Source organism: Bos grunniens, chromosome 9 (assembly GCF_055505025.1).
Source record: "Bos grunniens cultivar Pamir isolate PY7600 chromosome 9, Bosgru_T2T1.0, whole genome shotgun sequence".
NCBI classification, from domain to species: Eukaryota; Metazoa; Chordata; class Mammalia; order Artiodactyla; family Bovidae; genus Bos; species Bos grunniens.
In genome coordinates, this window is record NC_141173.1 from 65,644,384 (window position 1) to 65,668,363 (window position 23,980).

The following is a 23,980-nucleotide window of genomic DNA, read 5'->3' on the forward strand; positions in this document are numbered from 1 at the left end:
TAAATATAAAGGATTTAAACATACCTTGAATTCTCCCGCCCTCCCCAAGAAAAATTCACAGAGTAAAAGAAATAAATACGTCTATGCCACTCCCGGTGCAGAATGGGTGTAAGTAAAGGCAGGAATGTGTAGAGCAGAAAAGATGGGCCTGGCGGCTGTGAATTCTCTCCATTCAAAATGTTCTTAGTTGTGGCAATATTAAGCGATACGGGAAAGGGCCTGGAACTTTAGGTTTACTGAAAGATTCTTGGTATTCTAATGTGGTGATCACTTCGGTTCAAAGCCAGGAACCTCAGCCTTTCCAGGTCCCGGTGGGGAAAGCTGGAGACTCCTGGGCTGGACTGGGCTGTGGGAGGCAAGGAGACTGACCCAGTTCAGCGCCCGGGTTGGCGCTTCCAAGCCAGATGGCGGCGCTTTCCACTCTAGGTTTTTTGCAACCTTGTAAGGAAGTGGGCGCGGGCTGAGCGGAGTCGGCGCCTTCTGATTGGCTGGACGTCTCAGTGATTGACAGGACCCCGGACTCCGCCCCCGCCCCTTTATTGACACTAATGAGCAAGTTCTTCCCACCGCTCTCCTGCCTGGAAGTGCTGACAGATCAAGGCAACAAATTTCAATTACAATCCCTAATTTGTGTCCGCAGAGTGTTTTTTACCCATGTTAGTTCTCGCTGGCGCATCAGTCGAGGCAGATCTTGGAGCAGCAGGAGGAGGTGGAGGGGGTGGGAGCGAAGGAGTCCATCAGTGAGAGAGCGCGCGCGAGAGACCGAGGGAAGGAAACTTGGCGGGCGCGTCGCTGGTTCCTCGGATCCCAACACAGTCGCGAGAGAGGAAACGCCAAATTTGTCTTTGCCCGCAGCGGGGAAGGGAGCTGATCTGGGCCTGCGGGAGGCCCCGAGAGTCGTTCAGATTTTGGTGGGGGAAGGAGAACGAGTGTGTGCGTGTGCCCGCGCGCGTGTATATGAGCGAGGGGAGGGCGCCGGGCGGCGGGGATGGCCGAGAAACGGAGGGGCTCGCCGTGCAGCATGCTAAGCCTTAAGGCGCACGCCTTTTCGGTGGAGGCACTGATCGGCGCCGAGAAGCAGCAACAGCTTCAGAAGAAGAGGCGAAAGCTGGGCGCGGAGGAGGCGGCCGGGGCCTTAGATGACGGAGGCTGCAGCCGCGGCGGCGGCGCCGGCGAAAAGGGCTCCTCCGAGGGAGATGAAGGCTCTGCGCTCCAGCCGCCGGCTGGGGCGGCTTCCGGGCCCACCCGGAGTTGCGCAGACCTGGAGCGGAGCTGCGGCTCCCGCGGAACCGCGGGTGAGTCGGCCCCTCCCGCCTAAACTTCTTCCCTGCACGTCCCCTCCCGGTCCCGCGGGCCCGTACCGCCGCGGAGAACCTGAACTTATGCGAGTTGTGGGCGTGCGAGCGCGCGGTGTCCCTACGCACCCAGGGCAACTCAGCCACAGGAGCACTAGCGATGGGTGTCAGGGCTCAAAGCTCCCGCTGCCCTGGCCGCTCCTCCGCGCAACTCGGGTCACCGTCCAGACGGTTAAAATGCCGCTTCCAGTCTGGCTTCTCAGGCGGCCGCCGCCCACTAGGCGAAGCTCACCCGTAGCAGCTGCAATTTGTGGCGCTCAGCGGTGCAGATCTGTGCTTTCCGCATCTGCCTCCCTTGGGCTTCTAGCCCCTGGGTGCTCTTTTTATTTCCTAACTTTTCAAAGCTAGAGAGTAGGGTGAGCGACGGCGTACCCCCCCGAAACCGAAACAAATGCCTAAACCATTTGGGCAAACCAGGAAGAGGGCGGTGTATTTGCAAACGTGGTTTCCCAAGGGCTAGCTGAGCGGTTCCCTTGCCTCCCCCCAACCCTTGGTTCCCGCTACCAAGGCCGACGGCGATCTTGGGCTTGTTTTTCGCGCTCTTCTATTCCCTGTGCTGCTTTGCTAGGACGCTCTGGACGGCCGGGGAGTTTGGCGAGAGCGGTGTCTGGAGAGATTTCTAGAGGATACCTCCGGCCGGGCCCTAAGCAAGGACGCCGATTGGGAAGCGAGGCCCAAGCATAGGAGACCTGGAACCCGAGCGCCAGGCGCTTTTGCTCTGTGCTCTCCATGGCTCGGGTGTATCCGGCACGGATCCCAGACTCCGGCTGCGGCACAAAACTTATTTTGGGGCCTTGACCGGGCGGAAGCAGAGAGGGTGGGGTGGACTTGGGCCGCACGCCTCTTCAGGACTTGAGACTTGGGGGCCAAGAGGGCCCTACTTGAGCGTCGAGTGCCCGTCCCTTCGGCGGGCGGAGCAGGTATTTACCCACCCGTGGGCCTGTTAAAAGGGCCGGATGGCAGGAAAACTTCCGTTTCTCCCGCTGCCCTTTTCTCTCCCCAGCCGCCCGCGGGGGATTTATCTCTCCACTAGGCTTCCCATCTCCAGCCCTCACCGGTACCCCTCTCTACCCTTTGCTGCCCAGGCGGCTGTGAGGATGGCTTCCTGCAGGGCGCTTCCCCGCTGGCATCCCCAGGAGGCTCCCCGAAGGGGTCCCCGGCGCCCACCCTTGCCCGGCCCGGGACCCCGCTGCCCTCGCCGCAGGCCCCGCGGGTGGATCTGCAAGGAGCTGAGCTCTGGAAGCGCTTTCACGAGATCGGCACGGAGATGATCATCACCAAGGCGGGCAGGTAAAGGGCAAGCTGGCGCGAACGGCCCGGGCCCTGGCCTCACTCCACGCCTTGGTGGGTGAGGGAAAAGGATCTGCAGCACGATGGGGTCTCTGGTTAGCAGTTTGTACAGATAAGACTAGGCCCTCGGTAGTGGTTCACTTTTGAGACCGACTTTGCCTACCTAACCTGGAGTGCAGTCGGCGCGGGGAGTCCTCTCGTTGGATGCTGCGGAGAAATCACTGTGGCCGCCGAGGCGGTGACGGTGACTACTGATATTCCGTGGGCAGGGGTGTTAAAGATTCGTGATCCGACTTAGCATCTGTTCATGTATTTAGTTAGACTTTCGTTATGTTTCTGAAACTGTGGAACAGATTATCCACCACCACACTACCCCTTTTTTAAAAAACGCAGTTTACTCTTTAGCCAAACTCTCGTTTGCTTTTATAGATTTGAAACTTCCAATTGCTTCTTTATCCACAGATTCGCTGGCAGTATGAGTATGTGCTGTGTTATGCTCTCTTGATATTAGATTAGGATGAAAATTACTAGAATCATCTGTAAACCATGTTTAATCCCTGCAAAAACAATTGCTCTGATTTTTAAAAACCATTCTTTTTATAGATTCACAGTTACTATAGTTTTTTCCCCTTAGTGAAATCCAACAAATTAGCCTAAATTTGCTGAGGAATACCAAAACAAAATTTGTAAGTTTTATCTATTTTTTGAAAGTGTGAAATTTCCACATCCATCAGTTAGTAAAATAAATGGATTTGTTGCACAGATCATGTTAATTCGAAGGCACACAGCAATATTTCCGTTTTTAAGTTTTCAGTTCATTTAGTGCAGTGAAATCTACGACTACTATCTTCCTCAAAAGAAACTTTTAACACACACACAACTCTTTCAGGGAGTACACATGGCAAAAACCTGGATAGTATAAAAGTATCCAAACTAGTTAGAAATTACAAAAACATATTTTATTGAATCCATATGCTACCTTCTACATTTTCACAGAGCTTTTATTAATGATCCAAATTCAGTCTTCAACAACACAAAGCAACAGTTGTCTTATAAAGGTTGTAGTTAAACACCTTTACTCTTTATCTTACAGGTGCACTGAGAAAAACACTTAAACAGCCAGTGTATTAAACTGTTCTCATGCCTAGTTAGGAATAATGGACTTTCTTTTCTCTGGAAGTGGTCTTTAATGGCATTATTGTTATGAAAACATTTTTGGTAAATAACAGTACTAAAATTTGTGTTATAAGGTTAAATTAGCAAAAATTAGATTACCTGGAAGGGTCCTAGACATAAATCAGTAGATGAAAGTTTTTTGTTTTTTTCTTGAAGAGGGAACTGCTCATATATATATATACACACACACACACACATACATATATACACAATAATTTGCTGTTGTATTCCTTGCTACTGTGCTTTTAAAAAAGATAGATGCATTTACTTTAGTATCTCCTTTGATAAGCATCTCTGGGAAGCTAAAAGAAATGTGGGTTTCATTTGTTTTAATTAGCAAAGTTGTGAGTAAGTGTGGTTAAAGTATTTTCAGGGCATGGTGGGGGAAGGAATGATTTGGTAAATATACATTGTGTTTAGTTTCTGCTTTCAATAAAGAAGTTTTACTATACCTTTCAAATTTAGAGCAACTTTTGCACTTCACCTTTACCATGCGGCAGACAGGAAGTCCTGTCTCAATAAAGAACATATTGTTTGGTTATGGCATGGCACATTGGCTCCTTGTGCTTTTTTATAACCCTTTTAAAATTTCACATTATAGTATATTTTATCACTTTGAGAAAATCAGATTTTCTATTTCTACTATTTGGAACCATTTATTATTTGTTTTGTTAAAGTCAGCCTGCTTACTGATTTTTGTTTAAAAAATAAAGTGCTTTCTGTACCATTATTTCTTCAGAATATATGTGTGTGTGTGTGTGTGTGTGTGTGTGTATTTGGCTTTTAGATATACTGACATTTCAGTAAACATAGAATGCAAATACAGGTATAACAAATTACATTTAAATGATTCAGTTTTATACATCCTGTGTTCAGATTCTTTGGATTACATTTGCCAAAGTGAATGCTATAAATTTGTCCACATGAAAAATACAGATTCAAGAGCTTTCTTTGCTTATTCATTCTTCAAGCATAATCATAACCCAAAACAAAACCCAAACCATCTTTCCTCCCCTCTCTTATACATAGGCGCATGTTTCCAGCAATGAGAGTGAAGATCTCAGGATTAGATCCTCACCAGCAGTATTATATTGCCATGGATATTGTGCCAGTGGACAACAAAAGATACAGGTACAGTGATCAGATGGGTACAGAGAATAAGAAAGCCCCAGGATTTCACAGGCTAAGTGGATTTCATCTGTACTGACTATGATATTTGTTTCCAGAAGCCTGTAGAATGATTGGATCCACAGTCCAACCCCAGTCACTTGCAGTAGTCTAGATGGTGCCTTCTCTTGCAGTAAATGTGAACATTTATTTTTTGTTTTGTTTTTAATAGATACAGAAATGTCTTTAAGTGTTGAGGAATTTTAATAAGTGGCCAGTTTAGCATTGGTAAGCTAAGTATGTCTTTTATGTTGATCACATTTTGATTAGGATTTTGAGAGGAAATATGAAGTAAAATTTGTACGTGTACATAATAGTTAAACTGTTTCAATTTCTTCCTGATTATTTTGTGACCTTTAAATAAATTCCCTTTATTTTGTTATGTACAAAATCATAACTGTTTACAGGCTTTTTTCTCTTTAATATGAGAAAATTATTGAAGATTTTTTATAATTTAGGAAAACAAAATCATAATTCATTATGATATCAAGACATCTTTAAGCTGGTAATAAATTTGTTATCTTATTGTTTTTTGTGGCTGGTAGTTAACAGAGAATTTTTTAAAATTATTATAATATTTGGGTTTTGAGAGAATATATTTATCTAGATATCAAGTAAAGCTGGATTCCAGTAAAGCTGGAAAAGATACTTTCTTCAGTACCAAGCCAAACTTTGCTTTTCCTTCTGTGAGTAAACAAATCAACAGTCTTCAATGACAATTATTTTTATTTTCCTGGGGAGTTGAAAATGCTAACATTTAAAAAAAGGAAATTCTGAGTGGCAAGTTGGAAGACCCTGCTTTAAATTTTGGTCTCTTTTGTTTCTGTCTTTTAAATAAACACCTAGAACATTTAGTAAGTTTTTAAATGAAATCAGATTTGGTTTTTATTACTTTTTAAGATTTAGGGAGTCACTTTTTGGAAACAGGTTTATGGTGTCAAAAGTATACAGATTTAATTAGTAGAGGCACATATGGAATGCTAAAAATATGGGTAGTAAAAAGGACTTTTTTGTGTATAAGTTGTATCATTTATTTTAATTAAATAATTCATTAGGGAGTTTTGTTAAAATTGTCTACTCCATAATAGAAGCTAGAAGTGCCTTGAAGTTTATCTTTAAGTATACTTGGTTTAAAATCCATATTCTAATTTGGGTTTGTGCAGAGGAAAACAGTGTAATTCTAGTGAGTTTAGACATCTTTCCTTTCTCTTCTAAGTTTGTCTTCTATTTCTTCTTCCAAATCTCTCTCATATATTTTGGATGGCTTATTTTATTTAATTGATGCCTATTCGTCACATATAAAACAAGAAAAATTTCAAGTATTAGTACTAAGATGCCAGATTTTAAAAGATCAAATTCTAAAACATAAATTTGCTTTCAGTTAAATTGCTTCTCAAGAAAAATTTGTTTTGAGCATTTGTATTTAGAATGTTTCACAAAGAATATGTAACATGTAGCATTTATTCTCTTAGTGGGTATAGATTTTTGAACTGTTCAATATGCATACTTTTCAAAATTTTGACAGAGCATATTGTTCTATTTATTTTGGCAATAGCTCTGTATCCGTTGTGCTGCTTTTTCTTGCATTTCTAAGATTTATTTTCCAACTTTTTCAGCAATAGTAGAAATAAATATTTTGGCTCTTTCTCTGCTATCAAAGAATGGTATTTGGTCAAATGAAAAGTGATTGTGACTTATTAGAATGTAAAATTCATATTCACAAAAGCCCATGCACAGAGCTTATTTATTGAAATTACACTGTATCAATTAAGGGAAATTGTTTTTATTGTTATTCTTAATTTTGTGATAATGTATTTTTTCCCAAGAAAAGGAATTAGAGAATAGAAGGCATATTGAATTCAAAAGAGAATGAAATGTGTGAACATAGTTGAAACAGTGGGCCTCATCAGGGATATTATGAAAATACTTCATGCTATTTTAAGAAGAAAATTTCATAGTATACTCGTAGAATTCTTTGAGACTATTCATAAATTGTTGCTTTAAATTGTATGCCATATTTTAAAACAAAAGGAAGACAAGCATCCAAATATATATTTTCATTTTCTATCCTTTTTTAAATTAATCATTGATATACTAGTTTCTAGTTTTTGAGTTAGTCTATTTTAAACTAACCATAAGTGATAGTCTGAATATAAGATTAAACATTATTATCTTATATACTACTTGAAACATTGTTATATAAGTGTGTTATTTTTATAGAGTCCGTGTAGTTGACAGACATAAACAAGTAGAATAGGATGTTTTGCCTCTTAATTAGAAAGGTAATATTATTTAGATAAATCGTAATTTTAAAAGTTTGATGTATATTTTAATTAGTGGTATAAAAATTTAAAGATTTTCTGACAATAGTAAAAAAAGAGAATTAGAAGAGATAAAAGCCTATGTTTTATGATTATACAAACTTTTAAATTAAACTGAATTTTAACAAAATTAAACTGAATTTTCAGTTTCTAGTGTAATGGAGTTAGAAAAAAATAATTCTAAATAATAGAAGGGACTTTTTTCCCTATGAAAATAAATTTGCTGTACATTCTGACAATTTCCCCTTGACTTTCTACCATGTCTCTTATCAGTTTGAACATAAGCCTAAAATGGGGAGTGATAAAGAAAGTTAGACCGTTGAAGATATAACTCTCGAGTATTTTTGGGATTTCCTTAAAGCAGACCTTGACAACTTAATAGTTTCTTCATGTCAATTGCATATCCAGAAGAAAAATGGAAAACATCAGAATACAGACAGAATGTCTAACATGAATAAGTGTGATTTATCCAAATTGAAATTCTTGCATTTATGGTGGAAATAATGTGCATATTTTTCACTAAATCCTTAACATATCACCTTGAGTGGTCAGCAGGCTACCACTGCTTCAGAGAGTTTTTTAAAAGTATTTGAATTCTTATTTTATACACATTGAATCTAAAGAGCAAATCCTTGAATTTTAGACTTAAAAGGGTGCCCGTTTTGTCTGAGGCTACAGAGTTGGAAATTCCAAGAAAGCAACAATCCACAAACAGAGCCTTGTCCTTGCCTTCTAGGTATGTTTATCACAGCTCTAAATGGATGGTGGCAGGCAATGCTGACTCCCCTGTGCCACCCCGCGTGTACATTCATCCAGACTCACCTGCCTCGGGGGAGACTTGGATGAGACAAGTGATCAGTTTCGACAAGCTGAAGCTCACCAACAACGAGCTGGACGACCAAGGCCACGTGAGTAGAGGGCCTCCCTAATTTGCCTCCGTTGGATGGCACGACCATTATCTATACTGTGTCTGCCTGAAGGAAATGAACTTTTCTAAGATCGTGACATTCCTCTCCTGGTTGACTAGAGTGTGCACAGCTGTGCAACATCAAGGTTACATTTTCATCAGAGGCTATGCCTGTGGCCAGAGTATTCTATGAAGCTTTTAATAGGTAAAACTGGATACTGCACTTGTGTCAGAAGATAATTTTAGCCAGCACATTTGTTTGAAATTTCATAAAGTGATAATTACTACACTTTGAATATGAATTCTAGAAGTTCGGTGAACCGTGATAATGATTTATGGTGTCCTGCCTATAGCCTCTTCTTTTCCCAGCTGAGGTTCATCGCTTGTCAACAATGGCCCAGGCTTATGTTATCTGTGTGTTCCATCTGCAAGCTTCCAATTGTTTTGTAATGACATCTAATGTGTCAAAATATGTTGTAATAATAATTCCTTTCATCTTAAAACTGAAATATGAAATATATGCTAAAGTCAGTAGTTTCAATAATATAGTCATTTTTAACACTTTAATGATTTTCACACAGTGTTGTTTGTAGGTGAGATATCTACCTTATTATTGATGTTTTAATAAATAAGAAACTGAATATGTGCTGATTTCCACTCAGTGCTAGCATTTCTGTTAGATTTCTGTTATTTGAAAGAGTTTTGACTGAAGCAGGATTGATGTGCCTTTTGAAGAGTGTATCATACATAAAAGGAATACCAATTCATTCATTTCTCAAAGGGGTGACATGAAGATAGCTTATTTACGGGCCAGTCTTTTAAAACAAAAAATGCAAACTGTCATAAGATGGTAATACAGTGGTGACAGGATGTGATTTGTAAGTTGCTAGACAATATCTTAAGCAATTGACCTTAACGAAGACATTCAAGTACACATTTCATTGTGGTACAGATGCAGTATCTAGATTTGTAAGACTCATCTCTCTGAAACTGCCAGTGCTTTTTGTAATTTGAAGCCTAGTACATTTCACTTCTGAATGATACAACTTCATGTCCTGAAAGTACATTACTTTCTGTTTTTTTCTTTATGTACATAGTCAGGTTGTAACAGTTCTTTTTCACTTGACTTCAGTGAAAGGACATTAGTTTCTTCTGTCTCAATGAGGGAGCTAAGTGTGAAATTTTGCCAGTGTGTCCATTGAAGAGTCTTTACTTTTTTTTAGAATAAAAAATTGAAAAATAAATGGCACTAAATGTTGATGATTTTCAAAAGCTTAAATATACTCTATTTTTTGGAGTTCTATAGTTTGAGTGTATATATATATATATATATATATGTATTTGAGTACATATCTTTTGAAGAGATAATGGATCCAAAAACTATACACTGTCGTAGATAAGATACAAATGACTTTAAATAATTTAAATAAATATGGTGATTTTATAATTCTAATTCTGATCAAATTACTGGCTTTATACCTAATATATCTACAGTATTAGAGGTAGTAATTTATCTATCTATATGATTTTATCTTCATAATTTCACTAGATTCTATTTAAAACAGCATTCTCTAGAAAAACAGAACCAACAGATTATATTATACACACACACACACACACATACACACGAGAGAGAGACATTTATTTTAGGGAACTGACTAACACAGATGTAGGGCTGGTAGGTCCAAAATTTGCAGGGTGGATTGGCAAAGACCCAGGGAAGACCTGATATTACAACTTGAGTCTGGAGGCAGTCTGGAAGCAGACTTTCCTTTTCCTCAGTGGACCTCAATTTTTTTTTCTTAAGTTTTTCAACTAATTGGATGAGACTCACCTGTATTACAGAGGATAATATGCTTTGCTCAGATGTCTACTGATTTAAATCACACAGCATTTGTTTAAAACACAAAATAATAGATTGCCAATTGAACCCCAGTTGTTTATACCTGAATAATAATATTTCACTATTAAGAAAAATAAAAACTCAGAAAACAAGCAATATCTATAGAAGTGTGTCATCTTCCAAAAAAAATTTTTTCTTTTAAAGTTGTGGCAGGATGTAATACTTTAATAAAAAAAAAGTATTGTGTAGGGGGAATGGAGAGAGAAAAATATGTACCTATACATTTTGGAAGCAAGAAAATTGCCTTTGCTATTAGTAGAAATCACGTATTGCTTGATACTAGAGGAGAAGGTAGGAGGGAGAGTACTCTTGTCTGTTATTTATTTAAAAACAAAAGTTTTGAAGACTTTGTAAAATGTAGTAAGAGATGAAAAGCCATAGTCTCTGGCTTCAGTGATCTAACCTAGACAAAAGAGAAGACTAGCACACAGATTCGGAGAAGGCAATGGCACCCCACTCCAGTACTCTTGCCTGGAAAATCCCATGGACAGAGGAGCCTGCTAGGCTGCAATCCATGTGGTCGCTGAGGGTCGGACACAACTGAGCGACTTCGCTTTCACTTTTCACTTTCATGCATTGGAGAAGGAAATGGCAACCCACTGCAGTGTTCTTGCCTGGAGAATCCCAGGGATGGGGGAGCCTGGTGGGCTGCCTTCTATGGGGTCACACAGAGTCGGACACAACTAAAGCGACTTAGCAGCAGCAGCAGCAGCAGCAGCAGCACACAGATTATGGTGCTGTCAGAGCAGCGCAGTACGGCAGCCATTTTGTTCCAGCCAAGAGAGATTGGGAAGGCTCTGCAAAGAAGGTGTCTATTAGGGTTTTTTTTTGCTCAGTTTTATCACCCTAAATAAGGTTAGATTAGAGATTAGGAAGTCATATTCTACTGTTGATGTGATTCAGGGTCTGAGAAGACAACAGTACTATTGTGAGGGGACTAACTCAGTCGCTTTCTTGATGCAGGGACCTCACAGGGACTCTCATCCCTCTGCCCTTATATGATAGGCAGCATCAGAACTAAGTAATAACGCTTCTTTTGACTCAAACCTAGTGTCTTTTTAAAAAAGTAATTTATTCTGCTTCATAAGAAATAAAGAAATTGAAAGAGAGTCAGAATTGTGAAGAATATACGAGAAGGAAATTGGAAGACTAGTAATGGCTAAATTTTAAAATATTAGTTATCCCACCAATGTCAAACCTAATGTCTTTAACATGGGGAAAATGTGTATTAACCTACACATGGGAAAGCACCCTGTTTGTATGGACAGAGATTTATGTTACTATCTGTGCTAATAGATAGCATCCAAAAGAAAAAATATCCTCCATCTAAACAGAACAGAGAATATAGAACATGCAGATCAGATTATAATTATTTGAGTTTCAGTAATGGATATTATCATTGTGGTCTTTTTGTTCATAAGGGCAGTGGTTCTCTTAGTTCTACTTTAGTTCTAATAAAAAGCAAATTATTCATGACCATTTGTCATCATAACTTTGATAGTTCGTTAAAAAACAAATAATGCTATTTTATATATAGGAACTAAGGCTTGTTTAGCATTCCCTAAAAATTTGTAGGGATATACTAAATTCCTATAGGTAATATTGAGAATAAATTATTTTTTTGAATAATATTCAGATTACTGTTGGCAGTTACCCTTTAATGTACAAACATAGGCATGCCTCAGCTATTTCTGTACCCTACTCCCAGTATATCCCACCTTAAATCATTTTGGAGATTGCATAAGGATATAAACAAATAATCGGAGAAGGCAATGGCACCCTACTCCAGCACTCTTGCCTGGAAAATCCCATGGATGGAGGAGCCTGGTAGGCTGTAGTCCATGGGGTCGCTAAGAGTCAGACACGACTGAGCGACTTCCCTTTCGCTTTTCACTTTCATGCATTGGAGAAGGAAATGGCAACCCACTCCAGTGTTCTTGCCTGGAGAATCCCAAGGACGGGGGAGCCTGGTGGGCTGCTGTCTCTGGGGTCGCACAGAGTCGGACACGACTGAAGCAACTTAGTAGTAGCAGCAGCAGCTTAAACAAATAATACTATTAAAATATAGAGAGCTGTATGGAGAAATCTGCTTGAGAGAAAAAAGATTTCATAAAACAAGAATTTACTTTTCATTGACTAGTAAACAGAAACCTAAATGACTTTTTATTTCCTTCACTTCAAGTCAGTTAACTCTCATCTTTTGAAACTAACCATGCCTTTTATTTTTGTTTAATGTAAAGTGACTTTTTCCAGTTTTTCTCCAGCTCTGGAATTTATGAATCATTAGAATTAAATCTTGCTTTTTCAGACTTTTAATCTGATTACAGCCAGACATACATTTTATGTTTAACTTAGTGTATATACACACACCCCAACAGGCAGTGTTTTGCAAAACAGAACTTATCCTTACTAAATACAGCACGTTTTATTTTTTTACTTTATTTGCTAATTTTACTTATCTAAAGATTTCCAGTTGTAACCCTTTAATTGACTTTGTGAGTCATGAATAAGTTGAAATTCTGTCCTTTTATATATCTGGAAAAAAAACTTTTCCCGAGGTTGCTGATTTGTGTTGTGTCCCCCCAGATGACAATGAGGGCTATTGTCTCCTCTTGTCCTTTATTCAGACTCATGCTATCCCTCCATCAGGCATGTGTGGTGAGTATCATCATTAGATTTACTCTCTAGGCATTTCCTCCACTGATAGAAAGAAAAGTTTAGGTTAGAAAAACCTCACAACTGTTGGTTAATAATGGAAGATAAACACATTCCTTTGGGGCAGCAAACACACTCTATAAGTAGAGAGATGTTTAGGTTGACCAGTGATTCTGAATTTGGTTTATTAAACTGTGCACATCCTGAAAAGCATGAGGCAGGTAAACCAACCACTGTGGTTGTGTTTTTTTCCCTCAGACTTTTGTTTAAGCATTTCTCCAAACTTCTAACACTTCAAAGCTTGAATTCAAGTTGTATAGCTCAGGAAAGATATAGATTTGTTAATTAAACTCATTAGTGAATAACTGAATTTGGATTTCCAGCAGCACATAGAAAATCTCATTGGATGAAGCTATTTCTTTACCTACCTCCTCTACCTTGAAAGTGTAAAACAAATGAAGAAGAAAACATTCATCCACAATTCCATCATCTAGAGATGACCACTGTTCATGTCTTTGTATGGGTCCTTTTACTGTCTATTTTTATGTAGTTATGGTAAGTTTAAAAACAACTCGGATCCTTTATTCTAATTTAGGGTTTAAAAAGAAGTGTTTCATTATGTCGTTAAAAATGTTCTAAAAGCGTTAGTAATGGCTGAATAATGTTGTAACCATTGTGTGGATTTTCATTTACCTAACCAATCTATTCATGTGGTTTATAGTTTTTCCACTGTTGTAAATCGTGCATTGCACATCTTTGTACATGAAACACTTTTTGGGATTTGGAATATTTCCTTAGGATAAATTCTCAGAAGTGGAATCATTGGGCAGAAGGCAGTTGAACCATATCATCAGATTCCCCGAGCTGAGTCTGAGAGCTTTTTCATCCCCGGACATCTGGGTTTTGGAAGCCTTGTTGTGATGGAAGCACGAATGCTGGGCTTTCCAGGCAAACCAGAGACTTTGTGAACCACACATAAGGCAGACCCTGGGGTATCCTTAAAATCCCTTTGCCCTTGAGTAGATATGTTGTAGTTACCAACAGAGGAAAAATGTTCTCTGAAGAAAATCTTGGTGTGCAAATACTTACTTTTAGGGGATGGGTGTGGTGGAATTAAAACAGTCATTTCAGTCTCATTTTTAGTTTTATTGTTTTGGACTCTGTGTTCCATTAGGTTCATTATAAATAAAAATGCTGATGAATTTATTCTTGTGTTTTCAGAAACAGAAAATGTGATGCTACATTCATATGGTTGCACACAGGGCTTCAACCAAAATAATTACTTGCCTTTTTTTCTTTTTGTATGCACACTTTCCAAACAGCTTCCTAATTGTCTCACTCCAGTTTTCATACACTGTATTAAATTGGGACTTTCACAGCCTTGGGTATCTTTATTTCTAACTGGGATTTGTTTTACACATTCAGTATTTAGTCAGAGGTTGAGGTTGGGTAGAAGTTGCTGACAAATTTGTCTTCTCTTTCCTTGATATAGATTATACTTCATTCTATGCACAAATACCAACCGCGAGTCCACATCATCCGTAAAGACTGTGGGGATGATCTTTCTCCTATCAAGCCTGTTCCATCTGGAGAGGGAGTGAAGGCATTTTCCTTTCCAGAAACTGTTTTCACCACTGTCACCGCCTATCAGAACCAGCAGGTATTGTTTTCAGAATTGGAATCTTTCTAGACTTTTAATTTCATGTGCAGATTAAAAGCTAGCTCTCTTTTTCACTCTATCTAAAAGTTAAGAATGGTCATAAAGTGCTTGCCATGTATGACATCCAGAATGTGTGTGTGTATATATATACACATATACCCCCACCTGTCAACACAGGAGACATAACAAAAGGGGTTTGATTGCTGGGTCAGGAAAATCCCCTGGAGGAGGGTATTGCAACCCACTCCAGTATTCTTGCCTGGAGACTCCCATGGACAGAGAAGCCTGGTGGGCTACGGTCCATAGGATTGCAAAGAGTCAGACATGACTGAAGTGACTTAGCATGCATGCATATGTAGTAATATTTATCCAAGATGCCCTTGTAAAGCTACTCTTTACAAGTGAAGATTTCTTCAGACCAGAATGTCTCTCATGACTGGCAGTGTAAGTTTACTTTCCATTTTGAGACATTGAATCCTGATGTTATAATTAAAATTAGAAAGCATGTGTACTGACTAGGAAATACACCCGTAGAATATGAAAGTGAGTTGTATCACAGGACATGAGATTTGTCAGCTCACTTTATTTTAAAGCTGCCATCCATGTGTTCGGGGAAGTATTTCAGAATCATTTATCCTTCTTATATGTACAAAAGTGCTATTTCTTCAATTGTGATAGAGGGTTATACATACCCTTACTGTCTGAGAGATGAGCAATTGTGGAGTAATCCTTCCATTAAATTAGAAATAATTTGAGAAGTGAAATATTTCTTTTCTCTATAAGTTAGCATTAATATATGTCATTATTTAAGGCTGTATCAAGCAGGTGGAAAATTGAGTGGAGGCAATTATTTGACCCATGCAATTTTCTGGCCAGTTTTCATAAGAAATAGCAATGTAGTGGAGCAATGTGGTCTGTGGTAGATTTTTTTTTTTAATTTTCAAAGGTCAGCAGCATTATTTTAGATTTTCACTTCTCTTGACATTTATATACATCTCAGTCAACAATCTAAGGCTTTAAGGTCTCTGTTTTGTTTTCTTTTGTTTTAAATCTTCTTAGGAGATTTGAACCCTGCCCTATGAGTTCTCCCTTAGGGCTGAGAAGCTCCTCTGCTCTCATCCATGGGTGACACCACCCAAGCTGTCTTGTCCTCTCACACTCACACTGTCACACTTTTTATGTAGGCTTTTAGGAAGGAACATGAAATTAACCTTTAAAAGGGCTGGAGATAATTAAGTTTTTTTTAAGATATAGCCCCTTAGGGCTTCTCAGGTGGCCCTAGTGATAAAGAACCCACCTGCCAATACAGGAAATGTAAGAGATGTGGGTTCAATCCCTGGGTCATGAAGATTACCTGGAGGAGGGCATGGCAATCCACTCCAGTATTCTTGCCTGGAGAATCCTGTAGACAAGGAGTCCATGGCAGTCTAGAGTTCATAGAGTCACACAGAATCGGACACAACTGAAGTGACACATGCACGCTCCCTTTTAGTCTTTATTGGCTTTGTTACAATATTTCTTCTGTTTTATGTTTTGTGTTTTTGGCTGTGAGGCATGTGGGATCTTATCTCTTCAACCAGGGATGGAACCAGAAGCCCCCTCATTAGAAGGCAAAGTATTAACAACTGGACCACCAGCAAGTCCCAGGAATATATTCTTAAAATATATCAGTCATAGAAAATGATTTTTTTTTTCAGGAAAAATACAATGTGTAAGGAGAAAAGAGGCATTTTGTACCTTTGGTACCTTTTAAACAACCCTGTTAATCTTTCTTCTCTGTCTGTCTCTCTCTGAATTACGCATCCAATTAACTGTGTATTAAATGTTATTTTAAACATGTATTTTCTCCAAGCCTCTGTTATACAATAAACAAGATACAGTGGGTTTTTGATACATATTGGTGACTCACACCAATTCACAAATGCTGATAAATCAGTTAAGAGGGTGGAAAAGTTGGAAGAAAGGAAATTGATCATGAAAAATGCAGTTGTTCTTTTTTTTGGTTAACATCTCAACTGTGTTTTGAAGAACTTATGGGAAATTGATAGGCTTCCATGCCTGGTGGTTACCAGCATAAGCTCTGAAACTTGGGGTTCCAGTCCAGTCCTATGGCCAAGTAACCTTATAATCATAAAAAACTTAAGCCAGTATAAAAGAAAACATAAAATTGGGATAATAACTACATCTAAGTTGCTATGAGAATTAAATGAAATAATTTGTGCAAAACTCGTATTACAGCATACATGGTATGCGCGTAATAGGTGTGATGTCAGTGTAATGATGCTGGTGATTGCAATGTATTTAAACAAGCACCATGATATAAATCTGAGCTCCTTTTTATTTTTTTTATTTAAAAATTTATTTATTTATTTTAATTGGAGACTAATTACTTTACAACATTGTGGTGGTTTTTGCCATACCTGAATCAGCCATGGGTGTACATGTGTTCCCCATCCTGAACCCCCCTCCCACCTCCCTCCCCATCCCATCCCTCAGGGTCATCCCAGTGCACCAGCCCTGAGCACCCTGTCTCATGCATCGAACCTGGACTGGCGATCTATTTAACATATGATAATATACATGTTTCAATGCTATTCTCTCAAATCATCCCACCCTCGCCTTCTCCCACAGAGTCCAAAAGTTTGTTCTTTACATCTGTCTCTTTTGCTGTCTTGCATATAGGGTCATTGTTACCATCTTTCTAAATTCCATAATATGCGTTAATATACTGTATTGGTGTTTTTCTTTCTGACTTACTTCACTCTGTATGATAGGCTCCAGTTTCATCCACCTCATTAGAACTGATTCAAATGCATTCTTTGTAATAGCTGTAAACTCTTTTTTAAAATACTATTTTTTGCTTTGTCTTTCCATTTACTTATAGCTCAGAAATATTTTTTTAAACTTCTTCCCCTGTACTTTATTTTTTTTTATTTTTAATTTTTTTTATTGGAGTGTAATTGCTTTACAATGTTGTATTAGTTTCTGCTGTACAACAATATGAATAACTCATATGTATATGTGTATATTCCCTCTGTCTTGAACCTCCTTCCCACCCCACCCCAACATCCCACCCCTCTAGGTCATCACAGAACCCCAAGGTGAACTTCCTGTGCTATACAGCAGCTTCCCATTAGCTATCTATTTTACTCATGGTAGTTTATATATGTCAATATTCCTCCCCCAATTTATTCCACCCTCCCCTTTCCCACTGTGTTAAAATACTGTTTTAAATGAATGTTTAAGTTATTAGGTGTTCTTTAAGCATTATTTAAATGAACAGATAATTGAGCTATAATGAATTATAAAGAATTCTTTCAATGGCAGAGTGATAGACATAGTGAATTACTTAGCAGACCCTTACATTATCTTGTTATAATGTAGTTTCATCCACAAACTTGGAGAAGGAAATGGCAACCCACTCCAGTATTCTTGCCTAGAGAATCTTGTGGACGGAGGAGCCTGGTGAGCTGCTGTCCATGGGGCTGCACAGAGTCGGACACGAAGGAAGCAACTGAGCAGCAGCATCCACAAACTAAGTAGTAGCATGTGGAATACACCTCCCTTAGGTGTTGCAAAGCTGACTGGCAGATGGCTGAAAGCACACACAACATGATATAGGGGGATTTCAGGTGACTCTCCAGAGATGCCTTTCTTTGCCTTAGTGTCATTCAGCAGTGTTCATTTGTCCTTGACCAAAATGGCACAATTAGAACTTAGTAGATTCTACTAAACCAAGAAACACAGAAAACAAAGCATGATGTGCTTCTTAGAAAATAGGCTATAAACTTCTCTGGGCAAGATGGAGATATGGTCAGAAACAGATGGGATGTTGTTTATTAGTGTCAATTTCAAGATGGTATAACTAAAAAAATTGTTTATAATGGAGATGATTAGACCACTTATAAAAAATTTTCCCTCATATCTTGGGATCTTCCTGAATAAAAATCTAGTTATAGGTCAACAAATTACAGCTGTAGTTAAAATGAAGCTATTATTTATTTCTCCTATGTGTATAAGATTGAATCTTATTAAAACCTTCAAGTCACGGTTACCTTTGGTTAGACATTCACTGTAGTCCTCTGACCAGGTCACGACTCCACAGATGAAAGAGGAGATGAGAGCTTAAAGATGATTTGAGGAGAGACAAAGAAAAACGGAAGGCAGGAAGGTTCAAGGAGTATATATTGCCCATTTCTGAAGAACATTAACAACATTTAAGTGTATACGTGGCTGTTAAATAGAAGTTGGATATTAGCTGTTCTCCATCAGCACTACTGCAAAAGAAGCAGACACATTTCACAGAGTTAAGAAAGGGAAGAGTTTTAAAGAGATTGTCAAACGAAGGGCAATTATCAACAGACGATTCAGAATCCCCTTCTCCAGGGATATTAATAGCAAAGCAAACTTTATTACAGTGCTTGGATAGAAGTAGGGGAATGTTCTTTTCATAGCAAATGAATGTCTAGATGACTTCTGAAATATTCTTGTAGCTTTGCTGCTAAGATAATAAATACCCGAGAAACAGGGGAGAAGAACACAGTAGAATCCTCTGACAGTTGATTCTGGAGTTTCTTATAGTTCTTCCATCACTACCATTTTTTATAACCTTCCTTGGCTTTTATCTTAAGATTTGATGTGATTTTTTTTTTCCTACTCTGCAGATTACTCGCCTGAAGATAGATAGGAATCCCTTTGCCAAAGGCTTCCGAGACTCCGGGCGTAATAGGTGAGTCTTAGTTAAAAACATTCTGGCTGTGATAAATACATTTGATTCTTATGGTGAATTTTCCACTACAAAGTAAACAGTTAAATTTACTTATGTGATTTTGAAATCGTTTTTTATAAAGTTTAAATTTGTTAATATCACTGAGGCATGAATATAACTTATTTTGGGTGCATCATTGTGGCTTACTCATTTCTAAGCTGAATGTTGATGTGAAATGCTGGGGTGAAAACGGAAGTTCTCAGGGTGTACAGTGCATGCTGCCTCTGGAGGGACTTTGTAGAAACCTGTGCCTCCAGAGCCAGGATCTTTAATATCCCAAGTCAAAATACTGTCTGCATCTGCTCTTGGTTTAGAATTTGCTCAACAATGTCACAACTATGTATTGATCTGTCTTCGAAATATGACAGAGACTCTTGTTCACTCAGATTTTCAACTAGAATTTGAAACTACTCCCCACTGCCAAGACAGCTGATGTTCTTTAGTTTCCAAATTTGTCTTGGCTCTACTGACAGCCACACACTTGTTTATTTTTTCTGTGTCGTGTTTTATGGTGTTTGTACTAAGTGGGAGAGCTACAGTAATGAATTCCACTCTATTACTCTTTATCAAAAAGCAGATCTCCTTAGTCTGTGTGCCAAGAGTTTTTGAATTTATTGATATGATTCTATTCCAATAGAGTTGGTGTGACATTTTCTAAAATATTTTATAACTGTTGATAGTTAATAATAGACTAACGTTCTCCAGATGCCCTCTCTGGGTAAGACTTTGACTTAAATGTTTTGAAAAGCATTTTGTTTTTAAAAAGTATTTGAGACATTTTTATCACTTATTCCAGACATTATTCTAATACTTCTTAAAAACTTTGTATTGATAGGCTGTGGCTATATGAGGTCGAAACCCTCGATTATTTTATTTTAGGAACAATTACACTTAAAATTGTAGAGAGAAAACAATCACATAGGAGTCCAGACTTTTAGTTCTTTCAGATGATTGGCTGAGCAAGGTAAGTATAGACAGAGACCTTTTCTCAGAATAAACTTATGTGCCTGCAGAAAGACTTGATTTCATCTTCATGTGCAATGGCTCTTTTATTTATTTTTTTTCTTTTTCAGATTATTTTCCATTGTGGTTTATTATAAGATATTGAATATAGTTCCCTGTGCTATACAGTAGGACACTGTGGTTTATCTACTTTATATATAGTAGTTTGTATCTGCTAATCACTAATTTATCCCTCCCCCTTTGGTAATGCAGTGGTTCTTTTAAACACCATGTACTATGAGGACTGGGCATCACCGACCTGATGGACATGAGTTTGAGTAGGCTCTGGGGGTTGGTGATGGACAGGGAAGCCTGGTGTGCTGCAGTTCCATGGGGTCATAAAGAGTCGGACACGACTGAGTGACTGAATTGACTGAATGCTGCTGCTGCTGCTCCTAAGTTGCTTCAGTTGTGTCCAACTCTGTGCGACCCCATAGACAGCAGCCCACCAGGCTCTCCCATCCCTGGGATTCTCCAGGCAAGAACACTGGAGTGGGTTGCCATTTCCAGGACTTAAATGTATGAGAGTAGAATACCCTCTAGTTTAGCGCAGGCAGATCAATAAGACTGACTAATAATGCAGCTTCCATCTGAAATCCTTTACTCTGTAGGAAGATTTCCGGATGTTCCTACCATACGTCTGCTGTACTGAGATTATTCTATTGTTTTAGATGTCTCTTTCCATGTGGAGAAAAACTTTGCTTGGCTTTTGTTACATCATTGCATTAGCTCCTAGTTAACATTGCTTTTCAGAGGAGTTTCTGAAAGCTCTTCTGAAATCTTCTGAAATCAGTAACCGAGGTGCTTATTGGTGAGGTGACTGGGAGCCCCTGGGATGATTCCTTTTTCGACCTTGACAAATACTTTGATGAAATCTTCTTGTGACTTTTCTGATAGCAGAATATTTATCTATTTAAGAACCTTCTTTTTTTTTTTTTTTAAACAGAGAATGAATTTATTGAAACTCACTGAAACTCCAGAAAGGCAGCACTGAGACTTGAGACTATACTGTGCTCTGCTTAGTCATTCAGTCGTGTCCAACTCTTGCGACCCCATGGACTGTAGCCTGCCAGGCTCCTCTGTCCATTTAGATTCTCCAGGCAGGAATACTGGAGTAGGTTGCCATGCCCTCCTCCAGGGGATCTTCCCAACCCAGAGATCCAACCCAGGCCTCCCCTGTTGCAGGCAGATTCTTTACTGACTGAGCCACCTGGGAAGCCATGTGACTATACTGCCAGGACTAATTCCAGGCTCTCCTGTAGGATGACTCTAGCAAAGACCTCACTGCTGTTGACATTGTGAGGTCACATGGCTTGAACACTGTCTTTTTTTTTTTTTTCTTTCCACATTTATTGAGATGTCATTGACATACAGCACTGCTAAAGTTTAAGGTGTACCACATAATGATTTAACTCACATACATCATGAAACAATTATCATAATAAGTTTAGTGAGCATACATCATCTCATATAGGCATAAATTAAAGAAAAATAGTTTTTTCCTCATGACGAGAACTTAACTTTCTTATATAACATAGAGCAGTGTTAGTGATGTTTATCATTTTGTGCACTACTGTCAGTTCTTTTTTGAAGTGATAACCTTAAACATTTTTAAAGATGTATCTTGGGTAGTGTTTATACTGCATAAGCCTGTAAATGGAAGTGAGATGATAGATACATATTAGGTTGGCCAAAAAGTTTGTTCAGAATAATTTTCCATAAGATGTAATGGAGAAACCCAAACGAACTTTTTAGCCAACCAATATTGCAAGGCTTCAAAAAGAATTTTAGGTAAGTTGGCACAATTAAAAGGTGTTTTTTTTTTGGATCAGTTAAAAAAAAAATCAGAGGCATTGGTCAAAATAAACCACTAAGTCTCTTGTTTGGTATCATGAGGTCAAAGTGCTAGGTTCAATAGAAATTTTTCTTTCCTTTCACTGTTGAAGGGGTATAAGTCATGGTGCTGGCTACTGTTTATTTCCTGATTCTACACCTTTTAAAGTTTTTAATAGATATGCAAAAAATAATGAATTTTATCTTAACACTTTTTAAAAGGTTGTTAAACTTTGAAATTTTTATTTTACTCCAACTGTTTAAATAATACCTTAATATAGGAAAAAAACTACTGAGCTTATATATAGCTTCCCTGTTGGTGAAATGAATAGTTTCACTTTTTTTCTCATTAAAATGAATTCTCCTGCTTATGACAGACAAACTCTTCAGTGCTTATTTTTGAATGCTAAATATCTATGACTCAATATTAAATATCTGTGAGTCAATATTAAATACTTTAACGTTTTCCACTGATAAATGCGAAAGACACTTTTATGGAAAAGAGAGAATGTGGTAAGCTTTGAAGATTTCTAACTTACGTGTTATTTTCCTTAAGAAAAAAAAAAAAAAAAGAGCCCAAGTTATCTATAAGATCAGGAGGATGCGTTAGTGCTGAGGACTTGGGGAAGGGGTAATATGTTTTCATATGTTAATAGAGGAAAAATCCCATGAGAAAAAGTGCAAAATATTTCTTTAATACCCCTGATTTTGATGTACTGTTACTACTTTTTAATATACATTCTGTTTTTATTTTTTCCCTATACATGAAATAAACAAATTATGCAGGACGAGAAATAAACTTGGACTTGTGATTTTTTAAACTTTATAAAACAATTTGCTTTAATTAAAAATTATACCTTCCTGGCTATTTATGGTCCTACAGCCTATTTTATAGAAATCAGTAGCTTCAGCCCTTAAAAGCGCTCCTGCAGGACATTTGTTACGTGAAGGAGAATTTATGTGCTGAGAATAGTTTCATTCTTCAGTTAGGCCTTAGGGTTGACCCTATAAAATCTTTTACTCAGGAAGGTACAAAAATTTCTTCTCTTTAAATACTTTAGGAAAAAACATAACCATTTTACTAAATAAACTCGGCTATTTGATAGCATAAATTAGGGTGGTGATAAAATGTGGAAATTGTTCAAAGGCATCTTGTATAAATTATCGCCTTGGCTACACTCCTGCAGGAGGTGCCTTTTATCTTTTCTTTAACTAGACGGGAAAAGTCTCCATTACTGGGGAAAATAAAGACTTTTTTTTTTTTTTAAAGTCCAGATTCAGCTAATAAATATTTTATAACTGTTTCCTGTAAAATATCTGAAATCCTTTCTGGAACTTGCAGTGTGAAACAGCAGCCTCAAGAAAAATATCAATAGGTCCAAATCAGACCACTTGTAGATCTGTAACCTTCAGAGCATCTCTTTAAGGCTTAGGGTTACCTATTTGTGAGGATTAGTAACTTCTCCCTAAGAATTTGGAGTATGGGTTTGTATTTGAAACATAGTCAAGTTTACACCGCTAAAGCAAATAATGCACGGATGCTCATCTCCACAGTTAATAAATTTCTAAGTCCTGTAAATATTCATTAATTGCCTCTTAGTAAATTCCCCCTGAGGCCCCTCCAGGACTACTTACGTATCCTGAATATTTAAAACTGTAATTACAAAAATTCATCTGTGTTTAATGAAACAGTTTAGGACAAAACTGTGTCCTAAATTCTATAACTTAAAAAAGCTTGTTTCTAGAAAGTCATAAAAAAATTGAGTATTAGTACAGGCTAAAATAAAGTAATGGAATAAACAGCACCCAGCATTCATGAGGGGCTTCCCAGGTGGTGCTGGTGGTAAAGAATCTGCCTGACAATGCAAGAGATGTAAGAGATGTGAGTTCAATTCCTGGTCGGGAAGATCCCCTGGAGGATGGCATGGCAACCCACGGCACTA

At 38.3% G+C, this 23,980-nt stretch overlaps 1 protein-coding gene across 2 annotated transcripts in view; it reads left to right on the plus strand.

Moving 5' to 3' along the window:
- Nucleotides 1–550: 550 nt before the first annotated feature.
- TBX18 (T-box transcription factor 18) overlaps nt 551–23,980 on the plus strand; it is a 28,996-nt gene continuing 5,566 nt past the window's right edge. The window contains exons 1-6 of one of the 2 annotated variants that reach the window (XM_086316398.1): nt 551–1,295; nt 2,441–2,645; nt 4,851–4,952; nt 8,046–8,217; nt 14,267–14,434; nt 19,099–19,163. In XM_086316398.1, the coding sequence (XP_086172524.1) occupies nt 989–1,295; nt 2,441–2,645; nt 4,851–4,952; nt 8,046–8,217; nt 14,267–14,434; nt 19,099–19,163 (1,019 nt within the window). In that variant the 5' untranslated portion in view covers nt 551–988. Of the gene's footprint in view, nt 1,296–1,775; nt 2,276–2,440; nt 2,646–4,850; nt 4,953–8,045; nt 8,218–14,266; nt 14,435–19,098; nt 19,164–23,980 lie in introns of those variants that run through there. The other variant, XM_086316399.1, reaches the window with a different exon arrangement.